General features: G+C 45.8%; 2 protein-coding genes across 7 annotated transcripts in view; both read left to right on the top strand.

Moving 5' to 3' along the window:
• The window catches only part of LOC125719885 (galactose-3-O-sulfotransferase 3-like), a 33,242-nt gene extending 24,428 nt beyond the window's left edge, over positions 1 to 8,814 (top strand). For all 4 annotated transcript variants that reach the window (XM_048994707.1, XM_048994706.1, XM_048994705.1 and 1 more), the window contains 2 exons: positions 6,140 to 6,264; positions 6,389 to 8,814. In XM_048994707.1, the coding sequence (XP_048850664.1) occupies positions 6,149 to 6,264; positions 6,389 to 7,550 (1,278 nt within the window). In that variant the 5' untranslated portion in view covers positions 6,140 to 6,148 and the 3' untranslated portion in view covers positions 7,551 to 8,814. The remainder of the gene's footprint in view (positions 1 to 6,139; positions 6,265 to 6,388) is intronic.
• LOC125719883 (galactose-3-O-sulfotransferase 3-like) overlaps positions 7,900 to 24,997 on the top strand; it is an 80,562-nt gene continuing 63,464 nt past the window's right edge. Inside the window, exons 1-2 of one of the 3 annotated variants that reach the window (XM_048994683.1) lie at positions 7,900 to 8,953; positions 20,591 to 20,692. In XM_048994683.1, the coding sequence (XP_048850640.1) occupies positions 8,903 to 8,953; positions 20,591 to 20,692 (153 nt within the window). In that variant the 5' untranslated portion in view covers positions 7,900 to 8,902. Of the gene's footprint in view, positions 8,954 to 20,590; positions 20,693 to 23,102; positions 23,496 to 24,997 lie in introns of those variants that run through there. The other 2 variants (XM_048994684.1, XM_048994685.1) reach the window with 2 other exon arrangements.

Genomic DNA, 24,997 nt, shown 5'->3' with positions numbered 1-24,997 from the left:
GCCACACCCTCGGACTCGGAGGTGCAGATTCTCATTCCTGTCACTTCATTCCTGCCATCAAAGTGCGTGCAGAAAATTCTGCTCAGACGAGGCGCAAACAGCATCATCCACAATTAGGTGTGGCAGCACCTCCAGTTACCACATGACACACCCTTGTTGGATTCAGTCTAAACCACTTGTCTAAACAGTTTGAACAGCCCATATGTCACCAAACACATCCAGCGTGGATAGATGGGCGAGTAGAAACTCCTCAGGCTCAAAGTCCTTTTCTTTAAACCTGATATGCAAATTTCTTTCCATAATATTAAAATCCACACCTGCAATATAGAGTTTATAGTCTGTGGAGAATGTGAGTATGGAAAACAGCTGTACCGCAGTGAAATGAAGAAACAGATGGAATTGCAGATAGGGGATTTGCCATCGACCTGTAGACCAGAGCGGAAAGGGGAGCAGAGGCAGATTACAGAGGCGGATTACAGAGGCGGATTACAGAGGCGGATTACAGAGGCGGATGACTGTTGTGATGCTTCGTTTTGACTGTATGCTGGTTGAATAGGTGCCACATCTGCCATCTGTCTTCTTATTTCTATTCAGTCTCAGCGTCTAACCTGTAATTTGCAAAGCAAAGCAGAATATTACAAATACAAATACTTCTAGGCATTCTGTGTCTCTGGGATACAGAAATGGGAAATATTCACAGTCATGCAAAACCGGGTGTTGTGTGGCTCTGTGATTTAGGGGACTGTGCCCGTGATTGGAAGGTTGTCTGTTCAAATCCTGTACTTGGTAGAGTGATTCCACCACTGGGCCCTTAACCCCCAATTGGTCCAGGGACTGTTACCCCCTGCTGTCCACGTCATGTGATTTATAAACTACATGGGCATATTTATGTAGTAGAAATGACATTACATACCTGTAGGGAGACTATCAGTATAGCTATCAGTATAGCTGCCAGTATATGTTTTGTTGTGAATGAGAGAAGTCTTACGGAAGGCTTTACTGAAATCCCCCTCAAAATGTGCCTCAGCCCTCGGAATTGGACCCCTCCACAAAATGTGCTTCTGGCCATGAGCCTGGTTAAAGTGCAGATTAGCTTTTTGGATCTAATTACGCCTTAATTCCAACCTTTCATATTTGGCTTGTAAAGGCACTTGTTTGCTAACTGTCGCCAGTAAACTTTTGACTTTCAGTGGCGGTTGGGTTGTTTACGTAGTAAAGCAGGAGGAAATATATCCGCCCCCCCTAATCTCTCTAATTACTCTACCCAGGGACGGATTATGGGCAAAACGTTCGCGAGGGCCCCCCCCCCCCCACCACCAGCACCAGCACCACAACCACCACAATTCAAGGGCCCTTGGCAGCCAAACGCCCTCCCTATAGGGTCAGGGGCCCTTGTAGGCAGAGGATCAAAGAATGTAGGCCCTCTAAAATAGACAAACGAAAATACATTATTGATAAGCGTTGCAAATTGTTTTGGGCTGCACCCCAAGGGCCCCTGGGCAGCGGCCCCGCTGGCCCAGTTCGTAATCCGTCCCTGACTCTACCTAATTAACTCTGAACTCTCCTCATGCTATCAGCACGGACATAAATGCCTCACTACAGGATGCAGTCAAATTCTTCTGTTTTGCACTATGTCAAGAATCTCATGTTGTGCTCCAGCCATGCTTTGACAGGCCCATCCTATCTCTGAGTGCCTGGCGGGGTGTGTATTTGTTTTCTGGGCTGAATCTTCCTGATGCTTTTCAGGCAGGCTGAAGGTAGCAGAAGCTGGACTGAAGGCTTTGCAGGTGGAGCCTTTGGTCTCTGTAGCGCTGAGGTGCACTGTCAGCTAAAGGGAAAAAAAACCACAAAAAAATGTGGTTGGGCCTGTTTTGATCCCTTTGTACGACTACAGCAACACAGGGCCCCTATTTTGCTTGCGTGAGACTCTGCATGGTAAGAGGCTCTAGAACCTGCTTGGTTGGAATCCTCTGGCTCACATATTGATTATAGAACCAAAAAAGTACACCCAGGTTCTGGATAAACAGCTGATCCCCTGCTCAGTCTCGAAGCCCTTATGAGACAGAAATACTTATTTACATTTTTGATGGTCTTATATGGTGTTTCTATAATTACTAGTGTTGACTTCAGCCTCAGTGTTTTGAAGTGAACAGAAATGCAGGAAGTGCCTAGTTTATAGCTCAGCTGGGCATTAATGGACACAACTGGATGCCTTCTGGCTGGTTTAAGCCCATGAACCTGAAATCTGTAAGCGTATGCGGAGGGGGGGCCCGTTTGCTAATTCGCTGGAGGGAGAGGGCAGGACAGATGGAGATTCCCCCACAGATAAGACAAGCTCAGCAGAACCCAGCGAGAAAGCGATGCAAAGACTGGCAAGGAGTGGACGCAGTGCCCCCCCCCCCCCCCCCCCCAGCGATGAGATGACACGGACCGCGCACCGTCCATGCCATGCTCCGGTTCCCCCGGAAGGTCCAGCCTGCGCCGCTACCCCCGAGCTCCACACTAATCACCTGCTTCTCACTCTTCGGTTTCAGTCTCCCTGTGTCATGTTCTTGGGGGAAGCGATACGGGGGCTTTTTAATTAAAGAGGTGCCCTCTCTTGCGTGACAGTTAATGCCGGCTGAACCCTTTGGCTAAGAAAGCCCTTTGATATCCTCCCTCTTAGCTTCCCCCGACAGCCGATGCTGGACCTAAGGTCACAGCACAATAAGCGATTACCATTCCGATTATCAAAAATATTTACTTCTGGGGGGAGAGTTCAGGCTGGAATCTGCCGACCTTCCAGAAAAGTTCCTACGTTTAGTCTGCTATTCCTCCACTTCTTATGTAAAATCTGTTTCTGCATCAGAAGTGTTGAACATGGACAGATGGATGCGTCGAATTTCTGGGCCGGAGACGTGTTCCAGTTGTAATAGTAGGGAAGCTTGTTATGGTGCCCTGTCGTCCACTTTAACACTGGCTGAGCGGAAATAGTCACTCATTCTGTCCTTGTCTGCTTTTCCTTAGAAAATGACTAAGCCAGTGGTATGGCTGTCTGCTCAGAATCCGCAAATTGAACTTGTATTCATAGACTAGTCATTTTTTTCGACTCTGCATTGGATTCTGTTCTTTAATTCCCACCCCCCCGCAAATGTGAACTTTTCTCATCTATACACATTGTTTACTCATTCCAGTCAATATCTTTTAATTTCTCCTATTGTCTTATGTGTGTCTTATTCCCTATATACTGTGAGCCTTGTTCACACTCTCACTTCTGCTACCTTCTTACACATCACATCCTCTTACGCCTTTTTGTCTTTGTAATTGAATTCTTTATTTTATATCTGCTATTCTGAAGCTCTGTTTGTTGTGTTAATCCCGATGGATACCATGCCCTGCCACAATAATTTCCCTCAGTACGAGTACAGTTTTTTTTCCTTATCTCAACCTGGTTACGCCACCGAGCGTGAGATTCAAACCAGCCACCTTCTGGTCAGAGGCGCGGCGGCGCAGCCAGCTGAACCTCACATTAACTTGTGGGAGAAAAGCAGGTTACGTGGGGGGGGGGGGGAACGAGGCCTGCGGGATGCCCAGTGAGCCACCGTGCCCCCCCCAGTTCCCAGTATAGGGTAGCAGAGCCGCGTATCAGGTGGACCGAGCAAGTTGAGACATAACAGTAGGCATGCACTTGGGACCGGCAGCGCGTGAAGAGTCCGTTTGTGCCATCAAAGGCTCCGTGGTGACTGTGGAGCCAAAGGAGGGGCCCAGTAGGGGCCGCCGAAAGCCCTCCCCAGAAAGCCACGCCGCTCCCGGCCCCCAGAGCTTACAATTACCCCCTTATCTGGGAGACACTTTCTTCCAGTTACAAAAGTCCTTTTGCGTCAGTCCTATATGTGCTCAGTTACTCCTATGAAGTCTGGCTGAATTCATTCATGTGGTGAGTAGCGGGAAGAAAAGCCTGACGATACATTGTGCCCTGGAAGCTAAACTGCGGCCCCCACTGGCGAGATCGTATCCGTGGCAATTCCCTGGACCCATAGGAACGCATCTTATTGGCTGCCGCGCTTTCGATCACCATCGCTCCTTTCCCTTCCCCGGGAAGGAGGGGGTATTACATGCTGGAGTTCCTCCTGGCCTGTTTTGAGCCCCCGAATGTATCCTGCTGAAATGCAGCGTGCTGCCTGGGGGCTGCTAACGGCGGTAAGGTCCCTTTCTGTGACCCCCGACTCCACGGGCATTGTGGGCTCGTTATAACGCAGAGGACGCTTCCCTGGAAGTCTGCCCTGGCATCGTCGGCTCGTCATAACGCAGAGGACGCTTCCCTGGAAGTCTCCGACCTCATCGCGGCTGCAGAAACGTCTGAGATGTTTTTATCATAGCAGCTGCTTCTGCAGAATATATAATTCATAATACATCGATCAATAAACCTTCCGCTTTGTATATTTTTTTTGCATTATTTATTTGGCAAAGGGATGTTTAAATTCTGCTTTTCAACAAGGGACTCATCACGCTGGACAGAAGCCCCCACTGAGTTCCCTGATGCATCCCGAACTCATTCCCGTTTGGCTCTGCTGTGAGGATATTGCCTGTCATATGTACTGATGCCTCAGGCAATTTATTAGCGTCTGAGAATTAACCTTAGGCAATTTTATTTCTGCCATATTCTTGTTTTTTAAATAAACAGTATTTTAGAAATATAAACCGTGGTGTTTTTCTTTTTTCATGTACGACAAATCTCTACCTTTTGTTATTTAAGTTTAAATACTTCTTTATAACATAAATATGCACTGTTCAGCCAAAAAATATAAAGTCGCAGTTTAAATTTATATCAGCAAATACTTCAGATCCTATGACTGGATCATTATTACAGCTCAGCAACGTTATGCAGCAATAAAGTGAAGTCAGAGTTCCTGAAGTTACTGCCAGGCCGGGTTACACCTCCACCGATCACAAACGGATGTTTCTCTTCCCTGTTGGCATGGACATATTCCAGGGCAAGGATGCCGAGATTCATCGGGCTCGAAAGAGTGCTTCAGGGAGCACGAGGAATCATTGTCATACATGAACTGGCCACCTCACTGACCCTAACCCCACTGAAAGTCTTTGGGATGTGGTACGGAAGGCTTTACAGAGTGGTTCAACTCACACTTGTCGTCAATACAAGACCTTGGCAAGACATTTAAGTAAATCTGGATGAACAAATGTAGAGATGTTGCATAAGTTTGTGGAAACAATGCAGTGATGAATGTGCACCATAATCAAAGTGGTCCGACAGAATATTCCAATGGCGAAAAAGATTGAATGTTATATATTATATTAATACATATTAATTACTCCATCCAATAGGATATTTGGATCCTTCACAAGTGACCCCCCCCCTCCCCAATATGGTACCTTCAGAAAGTATTCAGTTTTTCCTGCTTTTATTTTTAATGAATTATCAGGAATCGGCGTCTCCATTTTGTCCTCATGGGGGTTTTGTTTGCACAGTGATGACAAAAAAAGATGAGAGTCTGTAAGCAGCATAAGTGTCTGGACACTTCAGGAGAGTCAGCAGGTGTCCATGTTGCTCTGTTGGGGCAAAGAGGGGAGTCTGGTCACCGTGACACTGTCAGCTGTCTCACTGCCATAGACGCTCCACATATTGAACGGAGAGGCTTTACCTGCACTCTTCTGCAGCCTAAATTACTGCCATTCCAGTTACAGTGACAACATGACGACCTCCAGCACACTTTGGTGTTGTGTAAGTTCTGTATTGTGCTGTGAACAAGCATAGAGATGGAGTCCTGTGACATGACCTGCCGCCCCCCCAAAATCTATCGATCCAAACCCTGTACAGCTGATCTGGGATGAGCTGGATCGGAGAGTAAGAGCAAGGTGGTCAACCTGTGCCCAGAACTTATGGGAACAAGCAAATGGGGGCTGTTTTGAAGCATCTAAAATTTTAGCAAGTCTAAAGCTGTCGAACACTTCTCTGGGTCACTGACATATTTCAGATGTATAACTTCATTGCAAAGAGGCCTTTTACTGTAAGCAGAATAACATCTAAAACAGGGATGAATGCATTAAAAGCAGGGGTGTGCAGACCTTTGCCTGGTACTGCACCTCCTTTCATCCGTATCGTAAGCGTTAACTCCGTCTCTCCTCGCTGTGTTTCCAGGTCCCCACCATGTTCATCTGCACCTCCACTTCTCTCCATCAAATGTCCTGCAAGAAGATGTTCTTTCTGCTTCTGGCAGTGAGCAGCTTGAGCCTCTTTCTACACAGCAGAGGCCATTTCATCTGGTGAGATTTGGAGATGGGGGTCTTGGTCCCGCAGTTTTGGTCTCTGAAACGGTAATGTTAGTACTGACACAGTCTTCGGTTCTTTGCTGCGTGACCAAACATGCTGTTTTTTTCCACCCCGTAGGATTATAAAATCGTCCAAAATGGCCAGTAACATTACATGTAGCCTGTCCTCTGCTGCCGCAAAGACGAAGCACATGAGCATCGCCTTCCTGAAGACGCACAAGACGGCCAGCAGCACCATGCAGAACATCCTGTTCCGCTTTGCCGAGCACCACAACCTCACCGTCGCCCTTCCACAGAGCCCATGTGATCACCAGTTCTGCTACCCATCCTCCTTTAGCTCCAGATTCGTCCACCCCTACACACTGCCTGCCCGCATCATCACCAGTCACATGCGCTTCAACCACAATGAGGTACAGCGCATCATGCCTAATGACACCATCTACGTTACCATCCTGCGAGAGCCGGCCTCCATGTTTGAGTCGCTGTTCAGCTACTACAACCAGTACTGCCCAAGCTTCAAGCGCGTCCCAGACGGCTCCCTGGAGACCTTCCTCAAGGACCCCTGGCGTTACTTCCGTCCCACCGAGAAGGACTCCATGTATGCCCACAACACGCTGACCTATGACCTGGGCGGGGATAACAACCACCGAGCCAGTGACAAGGCTTACGTGAAGGGCTTCATCGCCAAGATTGAGAGCATCTTCTCCTTGGTCATGATCTCCGAGTACTTCGATGAGTCGCTGGTGCTGCTGCGACACCTGCTCTCCTGGGAGCTGGAGGATGTGCTCTACATCAAACAGAACATGCGCACCCCCGGCTCCCGGAGGTCCCTGCAAGAGGGGCTTCCGGCCAGGATCCGCGTCTGGAATGCTCTCGATGCCAAGCTCTACAACCACTTCAACGCCAGCCTGTGGCGCCAGCTGGATGCCCTGGGGCTGGACTGCGTGGCCCAGGAGGTGCAGCTGCTGCGACAGGCCCGTGACCGCCTCGTGCGCGGCTGTTTTGGGGGCCCGCAGCCCCAGCTGCGCCCAGCAAACCAGATCAAGGACAAGGTGCTGCGTCCGTGGCAGCCCAGCTCCAAGGTGGCTATCATGGGTTACGAACTGCCCCTCAATGCCTCCTACATGGGCGCCAAGCCGGGCAGCGAGTCACGTGACCACTGCCTGAAGCTCATACTGCCAGAGGTGCAGTACTCGCAGCGCCTGCTGCAGATGCAGTCACTGCGGTACCGCAGGCGTGTTCCTTTCATTCTGCGCCGCAGACCAGGCAGGGCTCCCTAGCCTCGCCCATTTCTGTGGTCTTTGTGGACCCTCCCCCCGCCCGCCCCGAATCCTTCACCCCGCCGACTCTGGAAACCTGAGCTGGACAGACAGAAAAGCAGTCACCGTCCCCAAGAGCCCGCCTGTAGGGCCAGGAATGTAGGTCTTTCTCGTCTCTGTTGCACAGAGACTTGCACACGTCGTACTCAGGCAGCTCCCACCCTCACCCCCCCCCCCACCCCGTAGCTGTCCATGAGGGACCCCCAGACTCGCTAACATCATAGCCTCCCCGTTGTCATCGATTTTTTTTTTGGCTGTTCCTCCGAAACTTAATTGAAAATTAATTGGATATTTATTCTCCTGCTCGAGAAGTAAACTCGTGTGAGATGTTCTACCAGGTGTTTACGTTTGAAACAAAGTTTCTGGTTTATTGCAATTGCCTGTAATGTCATGCCGTTTGCTAATTGTTTAACTGACACTGTATTGCATTAATGCCTTTCTGTTTGGTGCAGATCATTCTTGATGAGACATGGATGCATTTTTACTGATGAATGATTCCGTGGCTGAATATTTTGTGTAATATTAACACGCCAAGGTGCCGGGAAGCAGGATAGACCTGCTCGATATGTGATGTCGAGCTGGAGGTAGCCTGCAGCTGCCTCTTATTTATTTATAATTACGCTTATGTCCTCATATTCTGAGCAGGCTCCTTCAGAAACGCCCTGGAACCGCATACGCGGTACAACCTGTTTGTCTGACATGTGGGAACTGATGCAGAACAGAGGCACTGCCGTGCACAGATTTACAGAGAACCCGTCACGGTGGGAGCCAGTCTGCAGGATGCCCGAGGTCAGCGTTCACGTTCTGGAGGAGCCTGGGCTGGCGCCATGGGGCTTCTGCACTGGTATAACTGCGTTTTGGGCTTTTTTTTTTGTTAGATACACTGGAATTTGTGTTTTGTTGAATGCTGAAGAAGACCAGAGATGAAGGTGGGAAGGAGGAATCCAGAGTTTTTTGTTCAGGAGTTCTCTCTGTCTCCTGGGGGGAGTCATGGGTGCTCTGGAGACCAGGACTTAAGCTGAACTGAAACTGTCCCCATTTAATCTGTATGCTGACCACTGGAGGACCTGCACTGCCTTTAACTGCAGTGATTACTTGTTGGCACCTGATTCTTCTTTGTGCCTCATGTTTGACCTTGACTCTCACACGATTCTGGTGTGAAATCAACTGGGAAATGAAAAAAGGTGATTTGTTACTGATAATAAAAATGGACTGATGTGCTGAAGGGTGGTTGGTTAAGAGAGTGAACTGCTCACGAGGAAGCTGGCAAAGGCAGTTAACAACAACTGCGTTAAGACAAAGTTAGCGTCCCGATGATGGAGGCTGCACCTGTTCTTTCGATCATCTGTGAGGTCGCAGTGGAGGTCAGTGTGTTCATTCAGGCTGCCGGCCACATTCTTAATGCCTATATATCCATTCATCCATTTTCCAAACCGCTTATCCTACTGGGTCGCGGGGCTATATATCCCATGCTGGGAAATTAATGTGTAAAAGGACCCTTTGCCATTTTTTCCCTGGATGAAAACATAGAAAAGGATTTCATCCTGCATAAGAGACAAATAACACTGCTGTGGTGCCTGTGTTATTTTAAACCTTGCAGAATTCTTTACTAAGTATGAATATAATGATATATGTTAATGGACTTAATTAAGAGCAACTGTTTAGTAGTCATGGACAGGGTCAGGTTTAGTATATTACTTAAGGCTGCCTTTAAGGGACCGGAATCTAGAACCTTCCTGAGTGACTGGCCAATCACAGGGTGGGTTATTGCTCAGACTGAGTTCAGCCAGTGTCGCGATCCCCCCCCCCCCCCCCCCCACCCCGCCACATCTCACCCTGCACATATAACTGAGAATATTTCATGTTACAAATATAATCAATCAATTATTAATATTGTAACGACTAGAGGACTCTGATTCCTTGTCACATCCTGGCTGTCATTACCATAATTTTCCGGATTCCGATTTTCAGCAGCCCTAGATCAGGCTAAACACCTGTGCACAAGCTGAAGTACCGAGGTATGCGGTGAGAGACTCGCGGCACGTTATCCGGAGGAAAGGGAAGGAAAGTGCGGGTGAATCGGTGACGATGGGCTCAAATGTGAAAAACATCAAAATAGTAATAGATTAATGGCAATTATGTAAAAAGTGTAAAAGAAATGATATAGGCTGAGATCAATCATAAGGATGTTTTGCTAGATAAGGCCCACCCCTACTCGGGACCTCCACGCCTACTCGGGACCTCCACCCCTACTCGGGACCTCCACCTTTACTCGGGACCTCCACCCCTACTCAGGACCTCCACCCCTACTCGGGACCTCCACCCCTACTTGGGACCTCTCTCTGGCTCTCCCTGTCCAACAACTTCCTCTTTCTTCCCATGTTGTATTGAATCGTCTACAGAGCGCTTTGTTCTTGGAGCACGTTAACACCACCGCCAAAGGGTATGTTCCGCATTCGATTGTGTTTTCCTTATGGTTGTTAGGGTTATCTTCTTCTGAAGATACACTGGAAACCAACCAGTCTCTGAACACAGAACAACACAGACAGCTGTGATGACTTTTTACTTGCTGCAAGGGAAGTCCGGTCCTGACTTCGAGGTGTCAGCCTCTCAGTCGAACTCAGCCAACTTCGACAGAGGAACTCCCCTCGCAGTGTCTTTTATTGAGGTACACAAACAGGATATGCAAATAACATTCAACATTGTTTATCACCATGTATGGGGTGGAAATATTCAAGCGACAGTTCTTAAGACGTGTTATTGCTAAATTAAAATCAAGCTGCTGCAGGGTGTTATTTCTAAGAAATGGCATCTAGCAAAATGACAATAAAAATAGTACATGTTTCCCTAACAATGGTTATGGTTAACTGGCACAGATGCTCTCCGACCCATTCAGTCTCTAGCTGGAACCCCGATTCTGTGGACAGCAAACTGCCTTTTTCAAATTTTTCTCCACCCTTTCGTTATCCCCTTTACGTTCACTGCACACAAACCCGCTGGTAACCAAAACCACCTGTAAGAACCCACTATTGATACTGAATTATTAGGCTGGGGGTGGGCAGGCACTTTTGTCTTCATCTCCGTAATCTATCCCTCCGTCGCATTAATGGGCTCATTCATCTGCTCCCTCTGAATCCCTCCATTCTCGCGGCTCCCGTTCGATATCATGTCCCTCGGGGCTCCTGAGTTGAGTTGGTACGTCTCAGTGTTGTGTTGGGTTAATGCTCTCGTGCAGATGTGCACCCGATCTCCCACAAGTCGGGATTTTCCTTGGGATTTAACCAGGCCGCAGTAGTGGTCGCCGCAGTAGTGGTCGCCGTAGTAGTGGTCGCCGCAGTAGTGGTCTCCGCAGTAGTGGTCGCCGCAGTAGTGGTCGCCGCAGTAGTGGTCGCTCGTGTCACCCTCGGCGGCTTCTTTCTCCAACCGAACATGACGTGTGTCTACAGGCTGCACCGTAGATGCACCTTAGATGGTCACAACCTGACAGATTTGCCAAATCTTCAGAAGGTCCCACCCGTGCCGCTTTGTGCGGACAGACTGCACTCAGACATTTACACCTTCAGGAAATACTTTGGTTACTTCAGTAGTTCAAACAAATCTGAGATCAGAGATATAGCAGTTTGGACGCTTGGAAGGAGCCTGGCAAAGAGCAGCTGGTGATATTGGCAGCTTCAGTTACTAGACAGTGTTACTTATCACTGAGGTAGTGTTACTGTGATCAATTTAAGGAGTCACAGGAACATCTGCACCTGCAGTGTTCAGCTTGAAAGTTTTCCGTACTGGAATATATACTGTGCTAAGCCTCTAAACTAAGTGGGATCATGTACACTTCTGTTCTGCACAAGTATCAGGGCACACAGCTTTGATGGTGGCCAAAACTCAGTTTAGCTCGTTCATCATTTTATGCCCGAATCTTTTTGTGAAGATGCTCTGACACCGATTACGAAGAAGCTGCCCGTGTAAGACGGGAATGAAATGAACAACAGAGGGATTATTCCTCACTGTTACTGACGCATGAGTGAAATTGAACTTAATTTATGTGTATAAATCCTGGGAGCAAACGTCATGTTGGTGACCACCTGTATGAGAACAGAAACTGTAAGAAATTAAAAAAATGATTGGTGCACCTGCGCGACAGGTAAGGAAAGTTCAGGTATTCAGGTATTAGTGGGTGCAGGCGTGTACCTGATTTCGGTGAATACAATTTCATGCTTTGTCACAAACCAGTATGCGCTCTAATCCGGTAAGTCTAAGTCCCCTGGCATTAGACTCAAATTACTTTTTTCAAACACTGGAATGATGTCACCTTTGGGCAAATGAATGAGTGCAAATGAGCCTCTTCACTGCCGGCATTGTGTGCTGAGGACAGCACGCGCTATGTGTGGGGGCCCGGCTCCCAGGAGGGGCCCCCAGGGCCCCTCTCAGTTTCAGGCCTCATTTTCAAGTGCGGCGGGACCTCGGACAGAAAAGTCGATTCCAGTTTCTCAGTCTCCTCTCCGGTGCTTATAAATTCATTCTATATAATGAAGACCTTTGGTTCATTGTTCTGCTTAAAGTCAAGCTGGCCAAAATACAGGTGTGCGATCTGTCCACACACAATGCACATTAAATATATTGACATAATTAAAACCGACGCAATAACACCAATTTTTCATTTTTACAAATATCTGATGAGGCAGGTAGGTCATTTGCGTTTTGTTTCACATGTTATTGACATTATCTTTACAGTCCTGATGACGTTTCAGCCGTTTGCAGTGATGCTGTTGTGAACAAATCAGCTGCGTAACCAGTCATATAGAAGTGCAGCACTTGCAGTTACGTACAGTGCATAAGAGTCGATGATGGTTGAGTTGCTGCTTTATGCGTGTACTATACTTTCGTCATCGTTGTACAGTGTACGCTTTCTGCTTATAAAAAAAAGCAGACTGTATAACTGTAGGCTACGCCATCGAGGTTTATGTAAATGCACTTCATGATGCACAACAACAAAATCACCTAACAGCCCATTTCTCAGGCCAGATTTTAGGCTGTAGAAGTGGAGGGTGGTAATCCTGAGTAGATGGCAAGCTTTGCCAGGGGGTCCGTGGTCGTTTTGTCACCGCTGAGCATGAAAATAATCAGTATTATTACGTATTAGGGCTTTAACACACAGACGGCGTGAGACTCATATTACGAAGTGACCTAAATCGTAGGAGGATTGTTGCTTTCCGGGCCATTAAAGCTTAGACAAGCATTTTTGAAAGATGATTTTTCCATGCGGGGCAGCTCAGCGGTGAGCACCGTCACCTCACACCTCTGGGACCCGGGTTCGAGTCTCTGCCTGGGTCATATGTGTGTGGAGTTTGCATGTTCTCCCCATGTCGTCGTGGGGTTTCCTCTGGGTACTCCGGTTTCCCCCGACAGTCCAAAGACATGCTGAGGTAAATGCAGTTACTAAATCCCCCTTACATGTGTATGTGTATATGACTGGGTGTGAGTGTGCCCTGCGATGGGCTGGCCCCTCATCCTGGGTTTTTCCCTGTCTTCTACCTATAGCCTCTGGGACAGGCTCCAGTCCCCCTGTGACCTAAAATAAGACAAGCAGTTACAGAAAATTGATGGATGGATGGATGGATGGTTGGATGGATGGATGGATGGATAAATTCTTCCATGCATTCTGCAGCATCTGCATTCTCTAATATTCACAAAGTAGTGTCATCAAAACCTAGCCTGCATGAACATGTCAGGTCTCACTTCAGTTAGCTGGGGTAGAGCGTGCAGTTTCCACAAACAAGCATGGCGCTAGGATGGATAGATAGATACAATGTATGAAGAAAACACACCAAACTCAGCCAGCCACCATCATGGACCATGCTTTTATTGAGTTATTGAGTCAGCAGAGCACTGGAGACTTTTACACCCTGTGTGCCTCAGTACTCTTGTCACCCTGCTCTGTTACTTTATGTGGTCTGTCATTTTGTGGCTGAGTTTCTGTTGTTCCTAAATGCTTCCACTTTGCAATAACACCACTTACAGTTGACCGTGGAATATCTAGCAGGGATGAAATTTCATACACTGACTTATTGCAGGTGGCATCCTATGACAGCACTTCATGTGAACTCACTGAGCTTTTCAGAACGACCCATTCTTTCATAACCTGACTTGCATGACTAGCTGCTTGATTATATACACCTGTGGCAATGGGTCTGAATGAAACCCTGAATTCAATGATTAAGAAGTGTATTCCAATACTTTTATCCATGTTGAATGGATGAACGGACAGACAGACAGACAGACAGACAGACAGACAGACAGATAGATAGATAGATAGATAGATAGACAGATAGATAGATAGATAGATAGATAGATAGATAGATAGATAGATAGATAGATAGATAGATAGATAGATAGATAGATAGATAGATAGTGCTGTCAGTGATTTTGAAGGAGGGTGGTTTTAAGTGCATGTTTGCAGGATACTGAGCCATAGTCCTTGTTTAAGTGCAAAAATATGAATAGTGGTTTGAATGGAGTTGGTGTGGAATCCAGACCTAGTTATACAGTGGATTAAAAGTCCTTTATTATTAATTATTTTTGAGAGATTATGGGATTATATGGTCTGTCTAGGGTGCATAAAGCCTTTTATGACACTTAAAATAAATTGGTGCAATGGAGCAGCACGGTCAGTGGGAAGGAGTCATATGGTCAGATGAGTCACCGGGTCCTGAATGAGGCGGTGATGAGTGCGTGTGCAGTGAATGCCAAAAGAAAGCAGCCATGCTCCTTTCACCCGGCGGAAGGTTCTGGCAGCTCTCATATGGTGCTTTCTGGCAGGGGATACATACCCAGATCGCCTTAGAGGGATAATGCTGAGTCCTTCCTGCTGATCTTCTTCGTCCAATGCATGTCTGTCCTCAAAGGAGCAAGACCTCTCTGGAATCTTCCAGGATGATGGTGTTCCCATGCACTTGGTATGAGTGCTCAAGGAGTAATCTAATGAAATTTCATAAAGCATTCATCTATTCCAAATGAGAAGTAGCGGGAAATACAGGGGCGGGGCCACAGGGGCAAAGCTGAAAGCTGATTGGCCCCCAGATTGCACCCCCCCCCCCCCCCATGTCACTCACTGATTCAAAACATATCATTGGCTAATGAAATGTTTGCGCCTTCTGTGTGACTTATGGCCTCATTTATGTCCCCCACCTCAAAAAAATCCGAGAATTGCCCCTGCTTGCAGTGGAGGGGAATGTCCTATTGGGTTGAAACATCAATATTAATTTTCTTGCAGTCATACAAGAGTCAATTTGAAGAATGAATAAATGAATAAATTCCAGGTAATGAAAAGTCCAGTGCGTGTTCAGACACAGGGCAGGAACTCCTGAGCTGTTTCCCAGTTTCCAGCTTTGTTTATCTGTGTGTGTGTGTGTGTGTATCTGTCTCTCTGTCTGTCTGTCTGTCTCTCTGTCTGTCTATGTCTGCATGTGTTTATGTGTCTGTGAGGGCAGAAGGCAGAAGATACTGTGAAAATCAAGCCTGTCCTACTGTGCACATCTGACTCCCAAGACGATTTCAGGCATGAACAGCCTTCCCCTCACATGACCTTTAGATATGAATACTTTGGTAGCTGGACAAGTTTGCCAGGATTACTTGCTTTTTTTATCATAGGCGATACGTCAGGCTACAAAACAAAAGCTGTTGTCTGCAGTGTTTTTCTTTTTTAACCACTCAAGGTGTCACTGTAAAAGGGCAACAGTAAACACACTTCATATTTTATGTAAGAGGTAAGACACCTGGCCAGTCAAGTAGGTTTCAAGGAGGTGCACAGAACATGCAGCTTGAATGCCACTGTGAAGATTCGAAGCAAAAAGAAAGACGTAAGGGCAGGTAAAACGCTTATATGAGATTTCAAAAGAGAATTGTCAGGCCGGGCCAAAGAAGAACAACCCAAAAGCTCGCTGCTGGTGCAAAGAATCCTCGGGGGGAGGGGGATTGGAAGCGGAAACATCTGGGAGCAAGTTCAGCTGCAAAGTGGGGGCCACACAAGCTCACAGAAAGGGACCTGATCACCCAACATTAATACCCAACCTGAATGGCAGCAAATCCCACCAGCAATGTCCCAGCATCTAATGGAAGGCCTTCCCAGAAGAGTACAGGCTATTACAGCAACTAAGGGTTAGTCAGCTTCATATTAATACCCTTTTATTCAGAGTGAGATGTTGGACAGGCTGGTGTCCACATACTTGTGCCCATATAGTGGACATTTTGCCTGAGTTAAGGTGAATTATAGGGACGAGCTAAGCAGACACTGCGAAGCTGCCCTGTGAAGGTTAGGGCCCTGTCATCAAATAGCTGCCCAATTCTGGGCATGTTAACCACGAGCAGGTCGTAGAGCAGAGCTTCAGCCTCCAGCGTACAGGCCGTCACACCGTGAACACCGCTGTCTGCTTTGAGGGCGAGGGATCAAAGCGGGAGGACAGGAACAAGGGAGGGCAAAGGCAACAAGGAAGTGCAACGTCAACAACAAGACTGGGGCTGACAAGACAGACAGGCACTTAGAGAAATGTGGCTCCTCAGGGTCACGTCGGAGGAAACTGGAGGCTCGGGAGACATGGCAGGCAGGACCTAACACAGAGTGTCTTTACGTCAATAAAACAGTTTACTAAGTACGCTTATATGCTGCTTATCAATACCAAAATCATCGTTACTTCATCTGAGTGTACGACCCATGCAGTGACACAATAGCTACCTTGGCTTTAAAATATTCCGCATATCCAGCCATCTACCCATTCACAGTTTAACTACCTCTGCAGTTCACTGTCAGAAAAACAAGCACCGCACTGTACATCTGCTTTTCACTGGGGCTGCACCCTCCAGGGTCTGCTAATTGTACCCCAGCTGTAGGTAAATGTACCTTTTGGTTTAATTTAAGGTACAGAAATTGACTCTGAAGGACATCCCCAAGGTATGAACAACATTATTGTACCATCAAAAGTACAAAAATGTCCCAATTTCTGTGTCTTAAAAGGTATGTTTACAGGATACAGCCCCAGTGACGAGGGACAAACTTCTACTCTTTTTTCTGACAATATATATTTATGTTTTTTCCATTTCCTTATTGAAATTCTTTTTAATAATGTAATTTTTTTGTGAAGGCAAGTGCACAACACACACATCCTTCATATTTGTTATTGGAGCTGCCCATGTGACAAGCAGTCCCTTCGAGAAATAGCCCAGAACCGTCCTCTGCTAGCTCAAGCAGTGAGTGACCTGCTCCATCCTCACCAACTATCCTTACTCTTTCGGAAACACGCTATTCTTACGATGCATTGAAATGCACTGTATATATTTTTCTCCGATGCTGACATGCGCTTCTTACCGGCCATTCATAGGGAGCTGAGTCTAGCTACACTTATACCTAAGTTGGCTTTTTGACAGCTGTATGCTCGGGATTTATTTGCCTACATCTCGTAAGTGGCTTTGGCCAAGGGCGTCTGTTAAATAAACAAACGTAAATGCTTCCGAAACCATCTGTCTTGTCACAAATAAATAATACACACGGAGTTTATACGCCCTTTAATTGCTCACATGTTGGCAACGCTGTGTCTGGGTTAGGTTAGCGTCATCAAGGAACGATTTCGATTTTCTGGACTTTTGAAACGAATATTAAACCTGGTCTGTAATGACACCAAGCGTTTAAAACGTGACACTGAAAGACATTAAAGACGAGAACTAATAGAACATCGCATGTTCAGTACGGAAGAGATTCCACACGAATTTCACCGCGAAAATTTGTATTTGAAATATGACAATGTTCTCGTAATCTTACAGTATTGTTTTTTATTGGACTGCGTGTTTAAAATATTAAATCTATTTCAGGCGTGATACCAAACTGAGATAAAATCTCGAGACGATATGCAGCACGATTATATCCATGTTAACATTAGATGCTAAAGTATGTAACCGAATTCAATGCTCTAAAACCGGTCATTCTCCATTTAGAGGGGGAAGCAGACCGTAAAACACGCTTAAAATTTCTTTGATGTTTTAAAGTTGCTTTGCACCTGCAACACATCTTGATTCCCAAACAAATTTTAACATTCACCAATTTTTTCATATAAAACATCTCTTGATCCATCATTTTTCTAATTTTCTTCCAAAAATATTTGGAACATAATTTGTCTGGGATTGGGGCCCTATATGATATTCCTTCCAGGGCCCAACATCTCTAGCGGGGCCCCTGGGTGTTACAGTTACTGGTGGGCTCCGGACCCCCTTCGATCCTTCGTACTTCAGGCAGGTATGGAGAGACAACAGGACGTATTAACAGACATACTAAGATGGCTTAATTTAGGGATTCATTAAACTGATTTTAAAAATGTTTCCACCTCAATTCCCACCTCAAATGGAATACTGCCTCGTTTTTCCATAGTTTCATAATGGGTTTTCCTTAAATGAGTCGGTCTGCATGACTGTTAAAGAACTACTGTATATGTGATGCTTTGGATTACAACATAAGTAGACTGTAAGCCTAAAGGCACGTGATATTGTCTTTTTGGTTGACTGGTGTTAGGCTACGTGAATCCTCACAGTGATCACGATATCACCGGCATTCTTATTATAAAATGTAATTACCGCTTCCGACTATTTTTAAGCGTCGACCGATGATCGCAGTGACTGAAATAAACTAAACAGGAGTGAAGTTATACTTCTGTTTTTCGGGCCGCTTCGTGACTTCAGCTCCCGGTTTGGTTTGTGACTGAACGTCAGTAAAATTAACCATTATTGCTGAAATTTCTGTGTTTTTTTTTATTCATTTCACTAAACATAAGCCATCTGGGATCATTTGCTAAAGGCATTTGTTATGTAATAACAATTACGCCACATGACTATTCAGGATAATGCCAGGCATCTCCGAAAACACGGGGGACTCGGTTACGGTATTCAAATACAGACATCTTCGTGTTCCTAACCCTAAATGTCTTCTAAAATGGGTATTCAATAACAATTGAGGTATATGGCCGTCAATACAAACTCGAAATAAATTACTCGTGTATACTCTTCTATAAATGGAAATACTCTATAAAGCTCACACGGGGCAGTTACAGGAACCGGTTATGTACATAATGTCTTAATATGATGACATTTACTAATAAAATGCATAGACTTCTATAATATGATTATCATTAAAACATTACTATATACAGCTAAAGTAACTACAGTATATTTGAACTGAATGTCTCCCGAAAACGTGGGAGTTTTCCCGTGTGTCCCCATAAGGTAAGCTATACCCGCTCACACACACACACTTACGCGGGTATCAGGAATGCAACTATGATTTTAAATCAGCATTTAAAATTGGCGACTTTTGGCTCACATTATTATATAGGAGAATCTGGAAGGGAGTTCGAATGATAACAGACTATAAAAAGCACCTTCCGCGCTGACGAATGCCGACGCTTCACTGGCAGCCATGCTGAACGTGATTTATGCTTCGAGGCTGCAGCTAATAATGCTACTGTGCGAGCAGCACGGAGTACAGTACAAGGGGCGCGCGCAGAACAGGACACCAGGAAGGCAACTGGACCTCATGGAATTTCGGGAAAGGTCCTGAGAACCTGCGCGGTTCTGCTAGTGTAACCTACATGGTATTTGGTAATTGATTGTTTTTTTGTATATTTTTTTTTCTGTCTGTAGTGGGATGTGTATATGTAGTTATGTGTACGGAATTTTTTTTTATTGTGTGTACTTTTATTTTCTATAAGCAAATTTTTTTAGTGTGTAATTATATATTTAAGCTTACCTGGCAATTGCACTTGTTTTAAGTGAAGGAGGCATATTTTTGGTATTATCACAACAGCTCAGAGCAACGTACAGTATGCGTCATTACGCTCTGCGTAGGTTGGCGAACTGTTTTACAAGTCGCCGTGAGCGAGCGGGGTATAAGCTGAGCGTTCCTGCCGACAATTGTGGCGCCTAAACTACTATTTTACTATTTCCGCCGAAAGACATCAAGAGAGCCAGTCTTCAAATTTTTTTTTCCGGACGGGACAGTGAGAAGCTGGCCAAATTTTCTTTTATATTTAACACTTGGGCGGCATGGTGGTGCAGTGGTTAGCACTGTCGCCTCACACCTCTGGGACCCGGGTTCGAGTCTCTGCCTGGGTCACATGTGTGCGGAGTTTGCATGTTCTCCCCATGTCGTCGTGGGGTTTCCTCCGGGTACTCCGGTTTCCCCCCACAGTCCAAAAACATGCTGAGGCTAATTGGAGTTGCTTAATTGCCCATAGGTGTGCATGTGTGAGTGAATGGTGTGTGAGTGTGCCCTGCGATGGGCTGGCCCCCCATCCTGGGTTGTTCCCTGCCTCGTGCCCATTGATTCCGGGATAGGCTCTGGACCCCCCGCGACCCAATAGGATAAGCGGTTTGGAAAATGGATGGATGGATTTAACACTTGGATACCCAGTGAAAACTATATATATATATATATATATATATTTGTGTTTTAGTTATCGAACTATTTTTTTTTACTTGATTATTGAAATAATATACGATTTTGTTTTTGATTTATATACTGGGATTTTATGTTAAATTAACTGGCTAATTGAAATGTTATATTAAAAAGATGGCTTTGAAGTAAGGCATATCGTGTCCACATCACATTTCTTTCCAAAAACCCCAGTGATTGGACTCAGACTATATATAAAGAGATTGAAGGACCCGGTACCCTACCCCTGTTTTATTTTATCTATATTTCTTTTGGTTCAATAGAATTAGGGGTTACAGAAAGTGGTGCCCGAACAGGGACTCGAGGTGTCTTACTTCATTGCATATAGTTCATTTTGTTATTGTAGATAGCCATGGATGTCTGTAAGGCATATGGGTATGATCCTGAACGGACAGTAGTGCTTAAGGGACCTAGTGAATGTATCACCCTTGCAAGGATGCAGGAGGCTTTTGCATCACTTGATGATGTTGAGAAAGTTGTTTTACTTGAAAACGAACCTAATACTGCTCTTTGTCAGTTTAGTTTTGGGGTGACTCCAATGCTACTAGATGAGGAGCATTTTGCGGAGGATGGATCTCGCTGGGAAGTGTTTCAGATAGACAAATATCAACAGGAATTGGTAAGTGGGAGCCCACTTGGTAAGGAAATAGTGCCCCTTGCACATGCTATCAATGACATGACAATTGCTTTTAAGGGACAGATTTCGGAGTTAGCTACTGCCTATGGTATCAGCACTGCCTCAGTAGAGCAGGGAGCTTTAAGTTGTATCTATGGGGAAAGGCCTAATAACCCAGTTCCCATGGCATCCACGCCAGTCCCTGGGGTTAAAGCTAAATCGCCCCTCAGCCCCCAATTACCAGGTGGAGTTGGTGATAAAGTGGATGGCCCTGTTGAGCCCACCACTAATGATTGTTTACTGACCATACCCATATCTGCAGAAGCCCATCGGGTTGTAGTTGAGCATATAGTGAAAAGTGAAGCACGTGCATGTGCTCCCACAATGCGTGAGCTGCGTCCCTTCTCTGGGAACTATCCAAAACCGCAGTCTGAAGCAGATTTTAATACATGGAGACTGCATGCTTATCAGGTATTGAATGACAGTAGTATTTCTGAAGCAATACAACGTCGGACAATCTTGGACAGTCTGCTCTCCCCAGCACTGGAGGTAGCTTTTAGAATTGGACCCAGTGAGACTCCTAGTGCTTATATCCAGGAGTTAGATAGAGCATATGGTAGTGTTACACGAGGAGATTGAAGGACCCGGTACCCTACCCCTGTTTTATTTTATCTATATTTCTTTTGGTTCAATAGAATTAGGGGTTACACTAGCACCGAGATTTTTAACCTCTCCCTGGCGGAAGCAATGATCTCCAAATGCTTAAACAGTCCATCATCGTTCCTGTCCCGAAAAAACAACAGCCCACTAGTCTCAATGACTACCGACCAGTAGCACCGACTCCGGTTGTGATGAAGTGCTTTGAGAGATTGGTCAGTGATTTCATCACTTCTTCACTTCCTGCCACAATAGACCCCCAACAGTTTGCTCTCCAGCCATATCACTCCACCGATGATGCTATTGCACATCTTCTCCAAACAACCCTACAGCTCAGCGTTTAACACCATAATCCCCTCAAACCTCACCACCAAACTGAGGGATTTGGGACTCAGCCCGTTATTCTGTCAGTGGATTGATAATGTCCTTTAGGACAGACCACAAACAGTAAGGGTAGGAAAACATGTCTCCCCTCCAATTACCCTCAGTACTGGAGCCCCCCAGGGTTGTGTTTTGAGCCCCCTACTGTACTCTCTGTACACATATGACCACGAGAACAATCTCTTCTTAAATGCCAGCAAGACAAAGGAGCTGATTGTGGACTACTGCACAAAGCAGGTGAGGAACTACAATCCCCTCTTCATCAGAGGGACCCTAGTGGAGAGAGTGGACAGTGTCCAGTACCTGGGTGTCCACATCACAGAGGACTTGTCATGGTCTCGCCACGCCAGCTCCGTATCTAAGAAGGCCCATCAGTGAGGCGCCTCAGAGATTTCTGCCTGCCTCAGACGGTGCTAAGGAATTTCTACTCCTGCACCACTGAAAGTATTCAGATGGGAAACATCTCCACCTGATTTGGAAACAGCACAATGCAGGACAGACGTGCTCTCCAGAGAGTGATGCGATCAGCCGTGTGCATCATTTACACCGAGCTCATTGACCTGCAGTCTGTCTACATCAAACGGTGCCAAAGCCAGGAAGATCATGGAAGACCCCAGTCACCCTGACAATGGACTCTTCTCCCTGCTGAGGTCAGGGAAGCGATTTCGCTCCCTAAAGGCCAACACGGAGAGAATGACGAGAAGCTTCTTCTCTCAAGCTATTCGGCATCTAAACCAGGACAATACCCAGGGTGTGAGAGAGTGAAGGTGACGGAGTGACATCATCACTCTTTCCCCCCTAATGCATAACACTGTAGGCTATATTGTTAGAAATAATATTATATTATGCACTCCATACTCCTATGCCATCCCATCGTTCTGTAAACTCCATTTTCCGTGTTGTTCTATAGTGCAATATGTCATGCCCCGCTCGTCCGATCCTCCAGTGTGCCACGCCCCCTCATCTACCTCGTGTGTAATCCCCGTGTTACCAGCTGTTTCTCGTTGTTGTTAATTAGTCTGGTGCACTAAAGTGCACGTTTGTGTGTGTTTTCCCAGTCCGGTCATTGACATCCATTGCTCTGTGTTGCATCGTGTTCCTTACTGTTCCATGAATAAATATCAACTTCTCAGGACACATCAACTACCCCACTATATAAAAAAGGTGACATTGTCCTGGCCCAGACTAACTGTAAAGAACAAATATATATATATATATATATATAAACAAAAACAGTGCAACCGTTTCCATTTCCTAAGTTGCGTGAATAGGTTTGTGTATTTGATTTCCTCCAAGTGGTCATTATAATGATCAAATATTAAATATCATGTGAAGGCGAAAGGTCTCCAGTTCAAAACCCATCAGAAAACGGAATTTCCCGCGGGTTCCCTAAAGTAAGCTGTATTCTTAACTTAATACTGTCTCCCGGCGACTGCATTACCCATGAGCCGCGTCTCTGAATCCTGCCCTCTGTCTCATCGAACCCAGCACCTTCATTTGATGACTGTGTATCCAGGCTTATTGCGATGCTCCGCCGCCGGACCTCACCGACACAGATGTTTTACATCCGAAACGGAGCAAACAGCTTTCTGGTTTAATGCCTTATCAGGATGGAGGCTGTGGAATTTCACTTAGGCAATGAGCAGCCTTGGACAGCCTACTATTTGCCGAACGTCTCTGTATGTGAGAACCTACGAGCCGGAGGACAGTGTAAAAATGCGGACGAACTAGAATGACGAGGCATCGACTATGGTACCGTGGCAACAAGGTGATAATATGAAGGGCACCTGTCGCCACCTCATTTTGTTTTTCTTTAGCCGTATCGGCGCTTGACAGTTCGGCGTAAAGTCCCAGGTGTCTCACTGCGTTTCGCTGCTTAAACGTAAAAGCCAGGAGAGCCTCCAAAGCGGCGGCCGGCTTCCCGTCTTCACAGCGCTGATCATTAAAGCATAAAGGTGAGTTTCATTCCCGAGGTGGCGCCCAATGTAGTTCCGCTAACCGATTTCTTTTTTGTATTGCAAATAAATCATGATGCTTTCTTTCTCTGTATCAGTTTGTCGTCCAATCATTGTCTGAAAACGCTCCCTGTGAATTTCCTGCCGTGCCTCTTTTATTCTGGATGATACCTTGACTTCGGCCCCGCGGAAGAGACCGTAGCACCATTAAATGCTTATGAGGACTGTAGACCTTTGGACCATAACAGTGGGAGACCGCTTATAATCCTCAGGTTCCTTTATACTGAACTACAGAAAATGATGCAAAAAATTAATCGTAAAAATTAATCGTGCTGGTAACACTTTATACTTGAGGGGGCACAAATAATATTGTAGTGCATTCTCTCCCTAACGGCTTCTGAATTTACATAATCAGTGTTACTATCAGTCCTTTAATTGTATAATGCAAAGTCGGTCTATTCGGAAGTCGGTGTTTTCGGAAACATTAATAATATACTAGTTCTTACGCACACATGCAAGATAATAAAAAAGCCGGAAAATCAGTAAACTAACCAATAGTACATATATAAAGGAATAAAAACTTTAAAAAGTCGGGAGAACAGGTTGCTTTCAGTACTGACAAAGTGAAAGTCAACAAGCCGTTATCGCGTCAGCTCTGCTTACTTTCCACCTTGAGAGAGAAGCCGGTGGATTAAATATTTACGGGAACCTTCTCAGTAGCCCAAGGAGGAAGGGGGATTAAATACCTAAATTAACGTACTAATTTCGTGTCTTCTGAGAGCTATGAATCCAGGCAGCGCTCCCGAAAATGGGGACATTATAGTATGCTACAGGAAGAATTGTGACCCTAAACAGCTTGCGCGGAATTTTCCCACCAGTCATCCTTGTTCAGATTCGCAGTTCAGATCGTTTTATTCTTCCGTATGCTGGAATGCTGCTTACCAGCTGTACAACTGGCTTACAGAGATTCCACATTGCAGCGTAAGGGCAGCTGTTTAATGCCACAGAAAGGCTTCCAGCGACATGTCAAGGAGTACGGCACTTGGTTCGACTGGCTCAGTCCAGCTTTAAGGTTTTTAATAGCAATTTTCAAAACGGCAGCTTTAAGCATTAAGCACTCCGTCGTACTATGTCAGAAAGACGAGTGCTGGGTTTCCATTTTTAATGGAGACATGGCGGACCTAGGAGTGATGACCAAGGAGGGATCCGGATTGGCTCCTGAGACAGGCTTACCCGCGGGGTCTTATGAAAGTGATAAAAATGATTACATTTAATGTTCTCAAAATAAGGCCTTAAAGTATTGAATTTCATTTAC

This window comes from Brienomyrus brachyistius, chromosome 24 (assembly GCF_023856365.1).
Source record: "Brienomyrus brachyistius isolate T26 chromosome 24, BBRACH_0.4, whole genome shotgun sequence".
Lineage (NCBI taxonomy): Eukaryota > Metazoa > Chordata > Actinopteri > Osteoglossiformes > Mormyridae > Brienomyrus > Brienomyrus brachyistius.
The sequence above is the reverse complement of the archived record's forward strand: the minus strand, read 5'-3'. Positions and strand labels throughout refer to the sequence as shown.